The sequence below is a fragment of the Cyanistes caeruleus genome, chromosome 34 (genome assembly GCF_971803275.1).
Source record: "Cyanistes caeruleus chromosome 34, bCyaCae1.hap1.1, whole genome shotgun sequence".
Taxonomy (NCBI): domain Eukaryota; kingdom Metazoa; phylum Chordata; class Aves; order Passeriformes; family Paridae; genus Cyanistes; species Cyanistes caeruleus.
In genome coordinates, this window is record NC_141735.1 from 1,003,415 (window position 1) to 1,017,258 (window position 13,844).

The 13,844-nt window shown below is 60.8% G+C and overlaps 2 protein-coding genes across 5 annotated transcripts in view; one reads left to right on the forward strand and one right to left on the reverse strand.

The window, feature by feature from the left end:
- On the reverse strand, positions 1-9,180 carry SLC3A2 (solute carrier family 3 member 2). Of its 3 annotated transcripts, none has more exons than XM_086871018.1 (10): positions 9,032-9,180; positions 7,590-8,052; positions 6,695-6,871; positions 6,216-6,310; positions 6,073-6,141; positions 5,887-5,951; positions 4,670-4,862; positions 2,378-2,515; positions 1,225-1,284; positions 1-567 (listed from the first exon to the last, which is right to left on the reverse strand). In XM_086871018.1, the coding sequence occupies exons 2-10, from the start codon at positions 8,050-8,052 to the stop codon at positions 223-225; spliced, it is 1,605 nt and encodes a 534-aa protein (XP_086727144.1). In that variant the 5' UTR covers positions 9,032-9,180; the 3' UTR covers positions 1-222. The 3 variants fall into 3 exon arrangements, with proteins under 3 accessions (XP_086727144.1, XP_086727143.1, XP_086727145.1); XM_086871017.1 differs by lacking the exon at positions 9,032-9,180 and adding an exon at positions 8,552-8,683; XM_086871019.1 differs by lacking the exon at positions 9,032-9,180 and adding an exon at positions 8,504-8,566.
- SART1 (spliceosome associated factor 1, recruiter of U4/U6.U5 tri-snRNP) overlaps positions 9,139-13,844 on the forward strand; it is a 23,461-nt gene continuing 18,755 nt past the window's right edge. For both annotated transcript variants that reach the window (XM_086870990.1, XM_086870991.1), the window contains exons 1-5: positions 9,139-9,592; positions 10,059-10,110; positions 10,217-10,272; positions 11,137-11,263; positions 13,242-13,347. In XM_086870990.1, the coding sequence (XP_086727116.1) occupies positions 9,139-9,592; positions 10,059-10,110; positions 10,217-10,272; positions 11,137-11,263; positions 13,242-13,347 (795 nt within the window). The remainder of the gene's footprint in view (positions 9,593-10,058; positions 10,111-10,216; positions 10,273-11,136; positions 11,264-13,241; positions 13,348-13,844) is intronic.

Here is a 13,844-nt window from a genome sequence, read left to right on the forward strand (position 1 = left end):
CACAAATGCAATTCATTTATTCCATATTTTGGGGGGCACCCCAAGAAGAAAAACCCCCAAAACAAAACAGGGGTGGGAAAAAACCCCCCCAAACCTCAGAGCGGGGAGCGGAACCGGGATGAGAACCCAACAAAACCAGTGAGGGGAGCCGAGCGTGAGACCCCCACCCAAAATGGGGGTCCCGAAGCCGCCGGGGGAGGGGCTGGGGGCGGTTTTGGGGGGTCACTGACGGACGTAGGGGAAGCTGAGCAGGACCCCCTCGTACCCCCCCACCTTGAGGGTCTCCAGCTGCAGCTCGGGGTTGCCGGCGGCGACGGAGCCGGTGCTGTAGCGCAGGGTGGCCACGCTGGGCAGGGAGGGGTCCTCGGGTTCTCTTTTGACGGAGAAAGGTTTGAGCTGCGTCCCGTGAGGGTTCAGCACCAGCAGGAACCGCTCGCTCTGGTCCCAGCGCCGCAGAACCGCGATGGCGGCGCCGGCGCTCACCGCCTGAGCCTCCCCCAGCAGCAGCGAGCGCTCGCGGGGCCGCAGCGACGACAGCGCCCGGCACAGCTCCAGAGCGGCGGGGGGCTGCAATGGAGGAGGGGTCGGGGGTCGGGGGGGGTCGGGGGGACCCCCAAAACGCGGCCCCATGGTGGGGGGGGGTGGAGTACCCAGCACGTGCCATTGCCCTTTTAAGGGTGTGTTGCCCTTTTACGGGTGCGTTGCCCTTTTAAGGGTGCGTTGCTCTTTTAAGAAGACACCATCTGGGACCCACCCTTTAAAGAACCTCCCAAATCCCCCCAAGACCCCCAAAATCATCCCCAACTCCCTCCCAGACCCCCAAAATCATCCTCAAATCCCTCAGACCCCTAAAATCATCCTCAAATCCACCCCAGACCCCCAAAATCATCCTCAAATCCCTCCCAGACCCCCAAAATTGTCCTCAAATCCACCCCAGACCCCCAAAATCATCCTCAAATCACCCCCAGACTCCCAAAATCATCCCTAAATGCCCCCCAAATCCCCCAGACCTTCAAAATCGTCCCCAAATCTCCCTCAGATGCTCAAAATTCCACTCCAGACCCCCAAATTGTCCCAAATTTCCCTCCCAGACCCTCAAAATCCCCCCCAGACCCCCCCTCAAAAGTCCCGCCCCCGAGAACGCCATAAAAGGCAGTAAGCCACGCCCCTCAAATAAGCACCGCCCACACTTAAGTGTCAATCACAGCCTCAGGCCCCGCCCACCTCGGTGTCGTTCTCGCCTCTTTTGATTCCCTCGGCGATTTCCCACGGCATCGGCAGCAACTGGGGCAAAACCCGGGGAAATTGGGTCAGGGGCTCACCCCAAACCCCCGAAAATCCCTTCCCAAAACCTCCCCGTGCCCCAAAACCCCTCCCCAACACCCCAAAACCCCTCCCCAGCACCCCAAAACCCCTCCTCAAAACCTCCCCAGCACCCCAAAATCCCCCCCAAAACCACCCCAGTGCCCCAAAACCCCTCAGACCCCTCCCAAAAACCACCCCAGTCCCCCAAAACCCCTCCCAATACCCACCCCAACGCCCCAAACCCCCCCCAGCACCCCAAAACCACTAAAATCCCTTCCCAAAATCCCTCCATGCCCCAAAACCCCTCCCCAGCACCCCAAAAACCCCCCAAACGCCTCCCCAAAACCACCCCAGTGCCCCAAAACCCCTCCCAAAACCCACCCCAACGCCCCAAACCCCCCCAGCACCCCAAAACCACTAAAACCCCTTCCCAAAATCCCTCCATGCCCCAAAACCCCTCCCCAGCACCCCAAAACCCCTCCTCAAAACCTCCCCAGCACACCAAAATCCCCCCCAAATACATTCCAGCGCCCCAAAACCCCCCGAACCCCTCCCCAAAACCACCCCAGTCCCCCAAAACCCCCCCAACCCCTCCCCAAAACCACCCCAGCCCCCCAAAACCCCCCCAACGCCCCAAACCCCCCCAAAACCCCTCCCAGCACCCCAAAAACCCCTCCTCAAAACCGCCCCCAGCACCCCAAAACCCCTAAGACCCCTCCCCAAAATCGCTCCAGCCCCCCACATCCCCCAAAACCCACCTCCAGCTCCCCCCAAATCCCCCAAAACCCATCCCCAGGCACACTAAAATCCCCCAAACCCACCTCCAGCACCCCAAAACCCCTAAAACCCCTCCTGAAAACCTCCCCAGTCCCCCAAAATCCCCCCCAAAACCATCCCAGCGCCCCAAAACCCATTCTCCAGCCCCCCCAAAATCCCCCAAAACCCATCCCCAGGCACACTAAAATCCCCCAAACCCACCTCCAGCCCCCCAAAACCCATCTCCTGTCCCCCCAAAATCCCCCCAAATCCCCCCAGGACCCCCCAAATTCCCACCCCCCTTTGCCCCCGGTACCTCTCCGTTGACGGGGCCCCTCTGCAGCTCCAGCTCGTCCCCGTAGCTCAGCACGGGGGTCCCGGGGAGCCCCCAGACCAGCAGCAGCTGCTGCAGCCGCAGTTTGGGGTCCACCCAGCTCTCCCACGGGGACCCCACCTGTGGGGACAGCGGCCGTGTCACCCCCCCACCCCCCGCCCGGGACCCCCAAAACCTGCACGGGCACCCCAAAAAATGGGAGGGGGCTTTGGGGGTGGGGGTTTGGGGGGAAGTTGGGGGGGTCCCAGGGGGGTTTAGGGGTGGTCTGGGGGCTCCAGGGGGGATTTTGGGGTGGTCTGAGGGGATTTTGGGGGGGTTTACGGGGAAGTTGGGGGGGGTCCTAGGGGGGTTTAGGGTGGTCTGGGGGCTCCAGGGAGGGATTTTGGGGGGTTTAGGGGAGGTCTGGGGGTGCCAGGGGGGTTTAGGGGGGAGCAGGCAGTCCCTGGGGGGGATTTTGGGGAGGTTTAGGGGGAAGTTGGGGGGTCCCAGGGGGGTTTAGGGGCGGTCTGGGGGCTCCAGGGGGGATTTTGGGGTGGTCTGAGGGGATTTTGGGGGGTTTACGGGGAAGTTGGGGGGTCCCAGGGGGGTTTAGGGGAGGTCTGGGGGTGTCAGGGGGGTTTAGGGGTGGGCTGGCAGTCCCTGAGGGGGATTTTGGGGGGCTTAGGGATGGTCTGGGGGGGCCGGGGGGGCATTTTGGGGTGGTCTGGGGGTGCCAGGGGAGTTTAGGGGGAAGTTCGGGGGTCCCAGGGGGGTTTAGGGGTGGTCTGGGGGCTCCAGGGAGGGATTTTGGGGGGTTTAGGGTAGGTCTGGGGGTGCCAGGGGGGTTTAGGGGGGAGCAGGTAGTCCCTGGGGGGGATTTTGGGGAGGTTTAGGGGGAAGTTGGGGGGTCCCAGGGGGGTTTAGGGGTGGTCTGGGGGCTCCAGGGGGGATTTTGGGGTGGTCTGAGGGGATTTTGGGGGGTTTAGGGGGAAGTTGGGGGGTCCCAGGAGGGTTTAGGGGAGGTCTGGGGGTGTCAGGGGGGTTTAGGGGTGGTCTGGGGGCTCCAGGGAGGGATTTTGGGGGGCTTAGGGATGGTCTGGGGGGGCCGGGGGGGGATTTTGGGGTGGTCTGGGGTGCCAGGGGGGTTTAGGGGGAAGTTGGGGGGTCCCAGGGGGGTTTAGGGGTGGTCTGGGGGCTCCAGGGAGGGATTTTGGGGGGTTTAGGGGAGGTCTGGGGGTGCCAGGGGGGTTTAGGGGGGAGCAGGCAGTCCCTGGGGGGGATTTTGGGGGGTTTAGGGGGAAGTTGGGGGGTCCCAGGGGGGTTTAGAGGTGGTCCGGGGGCTCCAGGGGGGATTTTGGGGTGGTCTGAGGGGATTTTGGGGGGTTTAGGGGGAAGTTGGGGGGTCCCAGGGGGGTTTAGGGATGGTCTGGGGGCTCCAGGGAGGGATTTTGGGGTTCCAGGGAGATTTTTGGAGATACCAAGGAGGATTTCGGGGATGTCAGGGAGGTTTCTGGGGGTTCCAGGCAGATTTTTGGGGGTTCCAGTGAGGTTTCGGGAGTGCAGGGGAGGTTTTTGGGGGTTCCAGGGAGGTTTTTGGGGGTTCCAGGGAGGTTTTGGGGGTTCCAGGGAGATTTTTGGGGATGCCAAGGAGGTTTTGGGGATGCCAAAGAGGTTTTTAGGGGTTCCAGGGAGGTTTTTAGGGGTTCCAGGGAGGTTTTTGGGGGTTCCAGGAAGGTTTTTGGGGGTTCCAGGGAGGTTTTTGGGGGTTCCAGAGAGGTTTTGGGGATGCCAAGGAGGTTTTTAGGGGTTCCAGGGAGGTTTTAGGGGTTCCAGGAAGGTTTTTAGGGGTTCCAGGGAGGTTTTTTGGGGTTCCAGGGAGGTTTTTTGGGGTTCCAGGGAGGTTTTGGGGATGCCAAGGAGGTTTTTGGGGACGCCAGGGAGGTTTTTGGGGGTTCCAGGGAGGTTTTTGGGGGTTCCAGGGAGGTTTTTGGGGATGCCAAGGAGGTTTTTGGGGGTTCCAGGGAGGTTTTTGGGGGTTCCAGGGAGGTTTTTAGGGGTTCCAGGGAGGTTTTTGGGGGTTCCAGGGAGGTTTTTGGGAGTTCCAGGCAGGTTTTGGGGATGCCAAGGAGGTTCTGGGGGTTCCAGGGAGGTTTTTGGGGGTTCCAGGGAAGTTTTGGGGGTTCCATGGAGGTTTTGGGGAGTGCAGGGGAGGTTTTTGGGGATGCTAAGGAGACTTTTAGGGGTTCCAGGGAGGTTTTGGGGATGCCAAGGAGGTTTTTGGGGTGCCAGACTCACGCTCCAGCCCAGCCCCACGGAGGAGTTGGGGGAGTTGAGGAAGTTGAGGAGGTCCCTGATGGCTCCTTCGGGGGATTCGGCCTCGGGTTTGGGCTGCAGGGGTCTCAGGAAGGGCCCCAGCAGCAGCTGCGGCCCCTGGGGGTCCCGCGGAACCTTCCAGGGCTCCTCCAGCCGCGTGCCCCCCACCAGCACCCTGGGAACGGGACAGCGTCAGGGGAGCACCCCAAAAACGGGGGGGGGGGAGCAGGGGAGCACCCCAAAAATGATGGGGAGCAACCCCAGCACCCCAAAAAATGGGCAAGGGGATCAGGGAGCACCCCAAAAATGAGGGGGAGCAACCCCAGCACCCCAAAAAATGGGGCAGGGGGATCAGGGAGCACCCCAAAAATGTGGGGGAGCAACCCCAGCACCCCAAAAATGAGGGGGGATATCAGGGGAATGCCCCCAGCACCCCAAAAATGGCAGGGGGAGCAGGGCAGCACCCCAAAAAAAGGGCAGGGATCAGGATAGTGCCCCAAGCACCCCAAAAATGGGCAGGAGGATCAGGGGAACACCCCAAAAATGGGGGTGGAGTAGCAGGGGAGCGCCCCCAACACCCCAAAAACAGGCAGGGGGATTGGGGAGCACCCCAAAAACAGGCAGGGGGATCAGGGGAACACCCCAAAAATGGGGGTGGGAAGGAGCCCAAAGCGGGGGGGGTCAGTGCTGGGATGGGGGGAGCAGATTTGGGGGGGGCTCAGTGAGTTTTGGGGGGCTCAGTGAGTTTGGGGGGGGGCTCAGTGAGTTTGGGGGGGGCTCAGTGAGTTTGGGGGGGCTCAGTGAGGTTTGGGGGGGCTCAGTGAGTTTGGGGGGGGCTCAGTGAGTTTGGGGGGGGCTCAGTGAGTTTTTGGGGGGGCTCAGTGAGTTTTGGGGGGGCTCAGTGAGTTTGGGGGGGGCTCAGTGAGTTTGGGGGGGGGGCTCAGTGAGTTTTTGGGGGGGGCTCAGTGAGTTTTGGGGGGGGGGGCTCAGTGAGTTTTTGGGGGGGGCTCAGTGAGTTTTTGGGGGGGGCTCAGTGAGTTTGGGGGGGGCTCAGTGAGTTTTTGGGGGGGGCTCAGTGAGTTTGGGGGGGCTCAGTGAGGTTTGGGGGACGGCTCAGTGAGGTTTGGGGGACGGCTCAGTGAGTTTGGGGGGGCTCAGTGAGTTTTGGGGGGGCTCAGTGAGTTTGGGGGGGGTCAGACCTGGCCACGCCGCTGGGGCTGGGCTGATGCTCCGTCAGGTTCCTCCACTGGGCCACCACATTGGGCTGGGGGGACACGGGGGGGTCATGGGGGGTCACCCAGAGCCCCCCCAAACACTGGGGGGGGTCACCCAGAGCCCCCCCAAACGCCTCCCCAGTTCATTGTGTGTCCCCCCCCTCCCCTCACCGGCAGCTCCTCGATGCCGTCCAGGAAGATTCCAGCGATGTCCTCCTTCAGCCAATGGCTTATGGCAGCCTGGGGGGGCACGGGGGGGGTCAGGGGGGCTCCCTCAGCCCCCCACTCCCACCCCACGGCCCCCCCAGACCCACCTGGACCTGCTTGTGCACCTCCTCGTCGTTGGCCGCGGCCCCCCAGACCCGATCAGCCGTGGGGTGCGGGGTCAGGTCCACGATCACCTTCAGTGCTGGGGGAGGGGGAAATGGGGGGGTCAGAGCACCCCCAAACCCCCCCAGCATCACAGAACCCCCCCCATAAACCCCCCACCATTATTGGGGATCCCCCTCCAAACACCCAACCCCGGGAACCCCCAAATTCAGCCCCCAACTCCCCCACATTCCCAACCCTTTACCCCCCCATCATCCCATTTTGGGGGTGTCCCCCCCCATCCCATTTTGGGGGTGTCTCCCCCATTTTTGTGCTCCCCATTAAATTCTGCGCTCCCCCTCCCCCAAATTTGGGCTCTCACCCCACTCTGCCTCCCCCCATCCGTCACTTCCCCCCAATTTTGGGGTTCCTCTCCCCAGTTTTGGGGTCCCCCTCCCCAGTTTTGGGGTCCCCCCAGCCCCACCTTCGCTCTTGGCCTCCTCCAGGAGGGCAGAGAAGTCCTGCATGGTGCCCAGGGCCGGGTCCAGCTCCTTCAGCGAGGGGATTTTGGCCCCTGAAGCTTTTTGGGGGTACAGGGGGCCCAGCACCACCCCCCCCATCTGCAGCTTGTCCCTCAGGTACCCCAAACGTTTCTCCACACCTGGAGAAGGAAAAACAAAAACAGGGGCTGAACCCCAAATCTGACCCGACAGAGCAACCCCAACATCACCGGTGACCCCAAAATCCCCCCCTGAGATCCCCAAAACCCACCCAGGGGTCCCAAAAAGTCCCCCCAGGATCCCACAAATCACCCCAGGGTTGGGGAAAGCTCCAAAATTCCCAAGATTTGGGGGCTCCCTCAGGTTTTGGGGAACTCCAGAGATCCCAAAACTCCCCCAAAGTGGGGGGACCCCCCCAAATTGCTGAGTCATCTCCCCCCCCAGGCCCTTTTAAGCAGGGGTGGGGGATCCTTTCTGATCCTGGGGGTTGTTTTTGGGAATTCCTCCTGGGAATAAACCCCAGGACCCCCCTGACAGGTGCTGGGGGGCACTGAAATGAATCCCCCCCCCCAAACCAGCCTTGGATTCCTTTTGGGGGTCCCTTAACGGGGCCTCCCCCCACTACAGGCTCTGAGGGGAGCCCCAAACCCTCCTGGGATCCCCCCAAAACCCTAAAAGACATCAAAAACCTCCCCAAATCCTGGCTGGAGACTCCCTGAACTCCCCCAATTCTCCCCTAGAGACCCCCAAACTCCCCATGGGACCCCTCAGAGTCCCCCAGGGGACCCCCCCAAACCTCTCAAGACCCCCCAAACTCCTCCAACCCCAACACACCCCTAAGGGACCCCCCAAAACCCTTCATGGCACCACCCCCCTCACCTTTCAGGTTCCCCCCGAAGGCTTTTGGGGGTGCTCTGTAGAGCGCCCCGAGTTCCCACCAGGCTTTGGAGGGCAGGGGCTGGCAGCGAGGGGCCTGGGCCACGATGGCAGCGGCGGCCCCCAACATCCCGAGCCAGCCCGCCCAGAACAGCACGAGCAGAACCATCCGGGCCCGGGCCCAGGGCGCCGTCCCGGCCTCCCTCAGCAGCTCCTCCTTGCCCAACCCCGTGAATTTGGGGCTCCCCGAATCTCCGGCTCCTCCTAAAGCCGCTTCTTCTTCTTCCTCGGGGGGGATTTTCATCACCAGCCCGTTCTTCTCGCTGCCCGGCTGCGATTCCGGGGGCGGGATGGGGTCGCGGTGGGGACGGGGCCGCTGCGGCTCGGGCTCGGCCGCCGCCATCGGCTCCTTCTCGGCCTCCAGCGCCGACAGCTCCAGATCCCGGGGCGGCGACTCGGGCTCCATCTGGGCGAGAAATCCGACCCCAAAATATTCAGGGACACCCCCGCCGCTGCCTCAGGGAACCCCAAGAGGGTTCGGGAGGGGTTGGACTTTCCCCCCCCCCCCCCACAAGCGCCCTCAAGGGGGACTTTGAACCCCAACTTTGCCCCTTCTTTTTAAAGAAATCCCAAGGTGCGGCCCGCACCCCAAAACCTCTCCGGTATCCCCGTAAAATGCTCTTAGGAGGGGTTTTAAGCTCCTCTTTCATTTTTGGGGACCCCAAAACCGTCACAAGGGGCCCCAGAAGGCCCCAAAATCTTTCAAGGTCTCGCGGCCTCCCGCAGCGCCCTCACAGGGCCCCTCCTTGAACACCCAAATCTGCCCTTGTAGGGGGATCTCGAGCCCCTCCCGCGCACTTCAAGAACCCCCGGGCACCCCGATATTCTCATGGGGAAGCCAAAAGCTGCTGGCGCACCCCAGAAATTCCCCCCGGAGCCCCGCACCCCCTCAGGGCCCCCGCTACCTCCGCGCAATCCTCGTGACGGGAGTGGGACGCCCGGCCCAGCCTTTTATACTCGGCTCAGCCACGCCCACCCCCGGCTGTGGCCACGCCCCCAGAACCGCCCCCGGCGCCGCTGAGGCGCCCGGGCCGGGTGGATCAAAGGCCACGAGGCGGGGGGGGGGACCGGATACGGCCCAGGGCGAACGGGGCGGGACCGAGCCCCTGAGGGCGCATTTTGGAGTCCCTGAGTGCCACCACGCTTCAGCGGGACGCCAGTTATGGGGGGCGCGCCCCTTTTCTTCTCCTGGAGGATTCTCGACACCCCCGTCCTTTTCGGGGTCCCCCCCATGCGCCGCCATTTTGCTGCACCCCCAAGAAGCCGCCATTTTGCTCTTAGGACGGGCTCTATTCATCTCCGCTGGACGCCTCCATTTTGTTGTACCCCGGGGGTGCGCTATTTACGGAGTCCCCCATCTGGCGGCCCGCACGGGGCCTCCTCACCGGCAGCCGTGTAGGAAGATCCCCGGTGCCTCTTACGGAGGTTTCCAGCCCTTTGTGGCGGGACAGGACGGCGCCACAATCACCCCGCTCCTACCTTCGCGCGCTTAATGGTTCATCCCACAGCGCCCTCACGGTCCCGCCTAAACCTCAGCCAATCAGCGCCGCGCTCCGCCGGAAGTAGCCGAGCGCCGGAAGCGTCGCTATGGCAACGAGCGGAAGTCCCGCTCTCCCCCGGAAGTGGCGGCGCGGCCATGGGCGCCTCGAAGAAGCACCGGGAGCGCGGCGGGGCCGAGGCGGCCGAGGAGGCTCCGGGAGCGGCCGGGACGGGCGGAGGCGGCAGCGCGGGGCGGCCCCGCGAGCACCGCAAGCACCGGCACCGCGGCGGGGAGCGGCGGGGGAAGCGCAGCCGCTCGCGGGGGGAGCGCGGTGGCTCCGGGGGAGGCTCCGGTTCCTCCCGGCGTGGAGGCCCTGAGGAGCCCGGGAGGAGCGGCCATGGCCGGGGAGGCTCCGAGAACGAGCGGAGAGCCAAGAGGGAGAGGAAGGAGGAGCGGGAGGAGCCCGGTGAGGGCGGGGAGGGATTTGGGGAGGGTCTGAAGGTGAATTTTGGGGGGTTTCAGGTGCAATTAAGGAGATTTGGGGGGGTCTTGATGTAGCCGGGGGTGATTTGGGGGTTTGAGGGGGCCAGATTTAAATGGGGGAGGCTCCAGAGGGATCTTGGGGGTTTTAAAGGAGAATTTCGGGGCGTTAAAGGGGATTTTGGGGGATTAAAGGAGAATTTTTGAGGGGTTGAAGGAGAATTTTGGAGTTTAAAGGGGTTTTTGGGGGGATTAAAGTGAATTTTGGGGGGGTTAAATGAGAATTTTGGGGTTTTAAAGGAGAATTTTGGGGGTTTAAAGGGTTTTTTGGGGGGCCTAAGTGAATTTTGGTGCCTCTGGAGCAGATTTGGCTGTGGCAGCACTTTGGGGATCATCAGCAGATCTTCCCCCACCCCAATTAATCAACACCAATTCATTAATTACCCTTTCAGCCGCTCCTAAATCCGCAGCAGCCGAATCCTCCTTGAGCGTGGAAGAAACCAAGTGAGACCCCTCGAGTTTTCCCCCAAAAATCCCCCAAATTTGGGGTCCCCCCACCCCAAAAAACTCCCCTGGGACCCCTCCCCTGACCCCCTTTTCCCTTTCCCAGTAAACTCCGGGCCAAGCTGGGGCTCAAACCACTGGAAACCAGCGCGGTGAAGAAAGGTGAGCGGGAAAACCCCGATTTGGGGGGATTTTGGGGTGTCTGGGGCTGATTTTGGGGTGTCTGGGGCTGATTTTGGGGTGTTTGGGAATAATTTTGGGGTGTCTGGGGCTGATTTTGGGGTGTCTGGGGCTGATTTTACCCATTATGGGGCTGATTTTGGGGTGTCGGGTTGATTTTGGGGTGTCTGGGGTTGATTTTGGGGTGTTTGGGGCTGATTTTGGGGTGTCTGGGGCTGATTTTACCCATTATGGGGCTGATTTTGGGGTGTCTGGGGCTGATTTTGGGGTGTCTGGGGCTGATTTTGGGGTGTCTGGGGCTGATTTTGGGACTTACTTTGCCAATTTTGGGGCTGATTTTGGGGTTGATTTTTCTGATTTTGGGGCCGATTTCGGGCTGATTTTGATGCTGATTTCGGGGGGTGATTTTGGAACTTATTTCGGGGTGTCCTGTGCTGGTTTTGGGGGTGATTTTGGGGTCGATTTTGGGGCTGATTTTGGGGTGTCCTGTTGTGATTTTGGGGCTGATTTTGTCAACGTTGGGACTGATTTAGGGGCCGATTTTGGGGCCGATTTTGGGGCTGATTTTGGGGCCGATTTTGGGGCTAATTTTGCCGATTTTGGGGCCAATTTTGCTGATTTTTGGGCCGATTTTGGGGCCGATTTTGGGGCTGATTTTGGGGTGTCCTGTGCTGATTCTGGGGCCGATTTTGGGGCGGATTTTGGGGCCAATTTTGCTGATTTTTGGGCCAATTTTGGGGCTGATTTTGGGGCCAATTTTGCTGATTTTGGGGCCGATTTTGGGGCCGATTTCGGGGTGTCCTGTGCTGATTCTGGGCCCGATTTCGGGGTGCTCCCCCCGGGCAGAGGCGGGCACCAAGGAGGACCCGGTGGCGGCCGAGGTGATCAATCCCCTGGCGCTGCGGCAGCGCGAGGAGATCCGCGAGAAGCTGGCGGCGGCCAAGGAGAAACGGCTGCTGAACCAAAAACTGGGGTACGGGGGCTGGGAGGGGGTTTGGGGGGATAGGGTGGGATTTGGGGGTTCTGGGATGAAGTTTGGGGGGGCTGGGAGGGGATTTGGGGGGGCTGGGAGGGGATTTGAGGGGCTGGGAGGGGATTTGGGGGTTCTGGGATGAAGTTTGGGGGGGCTGGGAGGGGATTTGGGGGGATGGGAGGGGATTTGGGGGGATAGGGTGGGATTTGGGGGGGCTGGGAGGGGATTTGGGGGGCTTTGAGGGGGATGGGATGGGTTTTGGGGGGGATAGGAGGGAATTTGGGGGGATGGGAGAGGTTTTGGGGGATGGGGTTTGGGGGGCTTTGGGGGGATGGGGTTTGGGGGGCTGGGAGGGGGTTTGGGGGGATGGGAGGGGGTTTGGGGGGGCTGGGAGGGGATTTGGGGGTCCTGGGATGAAGTTTGGGGGGGCTGGGAGGGGATTTGGGGGGGCTGGGAGGGGGTTTGGGGGGCTGGAAGGGGATTTGAGGGGATGGGAGGGGATTTGGGAGTCCTGGGATGAGGTTTGGGGGGCTGGGAGGGGATTTGGGGGGATGGGAGGGGATTTGGGGGGCTGGGAGGGGGTTTGGGGGGATAGGGTGGGATTTGGGGGTTCTGGGATGAAGTTTGGGGGGGCTGGGAGGGGATTTGGGGGGGCTGGGAGGGGATTTGGGGGTCCTGGGATGAGGTTTGGGGGGGCTGGGAGGGGATTTGGGGGGGATGGGAGGGGGTTTGGGGGGCTGGGATGGAGTTTGGGGGGATAGGGGAGGTTTTGGGGGGCTTTGGGGGGGATGGGATGGGATTTGGGGGGGATGGGAGGGAATTTGGGGGGATGGGAGGGGATTTCAGGGGGCTGGGATGGAGTTTGGGGGGATAGGAGAGGTTTTGGGGGGCTGGGAGGGTATTTGGGGGGGCTGGGAGGGGATTTGGGGGGCTTTGAGGGGGATGGGATGGGTTTTGGGGGGGGATGGGAGAGAATTTGGGGGGATGGGAGAGGTTTTGGGGGATGGGGTTTGGGGGGCTTTGGGGGGATGGGGTTTGGGGGGCTGGGAGGGGGTTTGGGGGGCTGGGAGGGGGTTTGGGGGGCTGGGAGGGGATTTGGGGGTCCTGGGATGAAGTTTGGGGGGGCTGGGAGGGGATTTGGGGGGGCTGGGAGGGGGTTTGGGGGGGCTGGGAATGGATTTGGGGGATCTGGGAATGGATTTGGGGGGGTTTGGAGGGGATTTGGGGGGGCTGGGAGGGGATTTGGGGGGAATTTGGGGGGGCTGGGAGGGGATTTGGGGAGGTTGGGAGGGGATTGGGGGGATGGGATGGAGTTTGGGGGTTCTGGGATGAAGTTTGGGGGACTGGGATGGGATTTGGGGGGCTGGGAGGGGATTTGGGGGTCCTGGGATGAGGTTTGGGGGGATGGGATGGGATTTGGGGGGCTGGGAGGGGATTTGGGGGGCTGGGAGGGGATTTGGGGGTCCTGGGATGAGGTTTGGGGGGATGGGATGGGATTTGGGGGGCTGGGAGGGGATTTGGGGGGGCTGGAAAGAATTTGGGGGGGCTGGGAGGGGATTTGGGGGTCCTGGGATGAGGTTTGGGGGGATGGGAGGGGATTTGGGGGGGATTTGGGGGGGCTGGAATGGATTTGGGGGGGCTGGGAGGGGATTTGGGGGGGCTGGAAAGGATTTGGGGGGGCTGGGAGGGGATTTGGGGGGAATTTGGGAAGATTTTGGAGGGGTCTGAGGAGAAATTTTGGGGTCCAAGGTGGGATTTTGCACCACACAAAAGATTTGGGGGGATTGGAAAGATTTTTGGGGGATCCAGGAGGGAATTTTGGGGCAGAATCTGGAAATCCTAAAGAAAATTTTTATAAATATCAGAAAAATCCTGAATTTTTGGGAACAAAGAAAAGACCCAGGAAGATTTTGGGGTTTCAGGACAGATTTTAGGCAGTTTTGGGGACCCCAAAATTGCCATTTTTACCCCCAAAAAGGAAAGTGAAGACCCTGGGGGAGGAGGAGCCCTGGCTGGACGACGCGGCCGCGTGGATCGAGCGCAGCCGGGCGCTCCAGAGGGAGAAAGAACTGGCGGAAAAAAGGGTGGGAAAAAAAACCCCCAAATCCCAAGAAATCCTCAAAACCCAGAAAAACCAAAATCCCCCAAATTTCAATCAAAAAACTGCATTTTTACCCCAATTTTCAGCGATTTTACAGCTAAAATTCTGATTTTTATGGGATTTTTTGGGGTTTTTCCCCCCCTAAAAACCCGGTTTTGTCCAAGATTTTTGGGAATTGTGGAGCTGCTGGAAAATTTATGTTAAATTTTAATATTTTCAATCAAAAACTTCCTAAAAACCACAAAACCTAAGATTATTTTGTAGAAAAAACTGAAAAATTCAAAATTTCGGGTTTTAAATCTTTCCTTCAAAACAAATTTTTGAGTAAAAATGAGAAATTTTTGAGCCTGAAACTCAAATTATCTCCAAATTTTTAAACATTTGGAATTTTAATGCGATTTTTAGGGATATTCCCTCAAAAAAAATCCCTAAAAACGACGATTTGACGCCTTAAATTTCGCTTTCCTGAATTAAATTTCC

Excerpts from the sequence above, each read along its gene's own strand:
- SLC3A2 (XM_086871018.1), bottom strand. The coding sequence starts at position 8,052 with ATGGAGCCCGAGTCGCCGCCCCGGGATCTGGAGCTGTCGGCGCTGGAG. Across the intron at positions 6,311-6,694 it reads GGAGGAGGCCAAGAGCGAAG|CACTGAAGGTGATCGTGGAC; the intron begins GTGGGGCTGGGG and ends CCCCTCCCCCAG. Across the intron at positions 1,285-2,377 it reads GGGGCCCCGTCAACGGAGAG|TTGCTGCCGATGCCGTGGGA; the intron begins GTACCGGGGGCA and ends GTTTTGCCCCAG.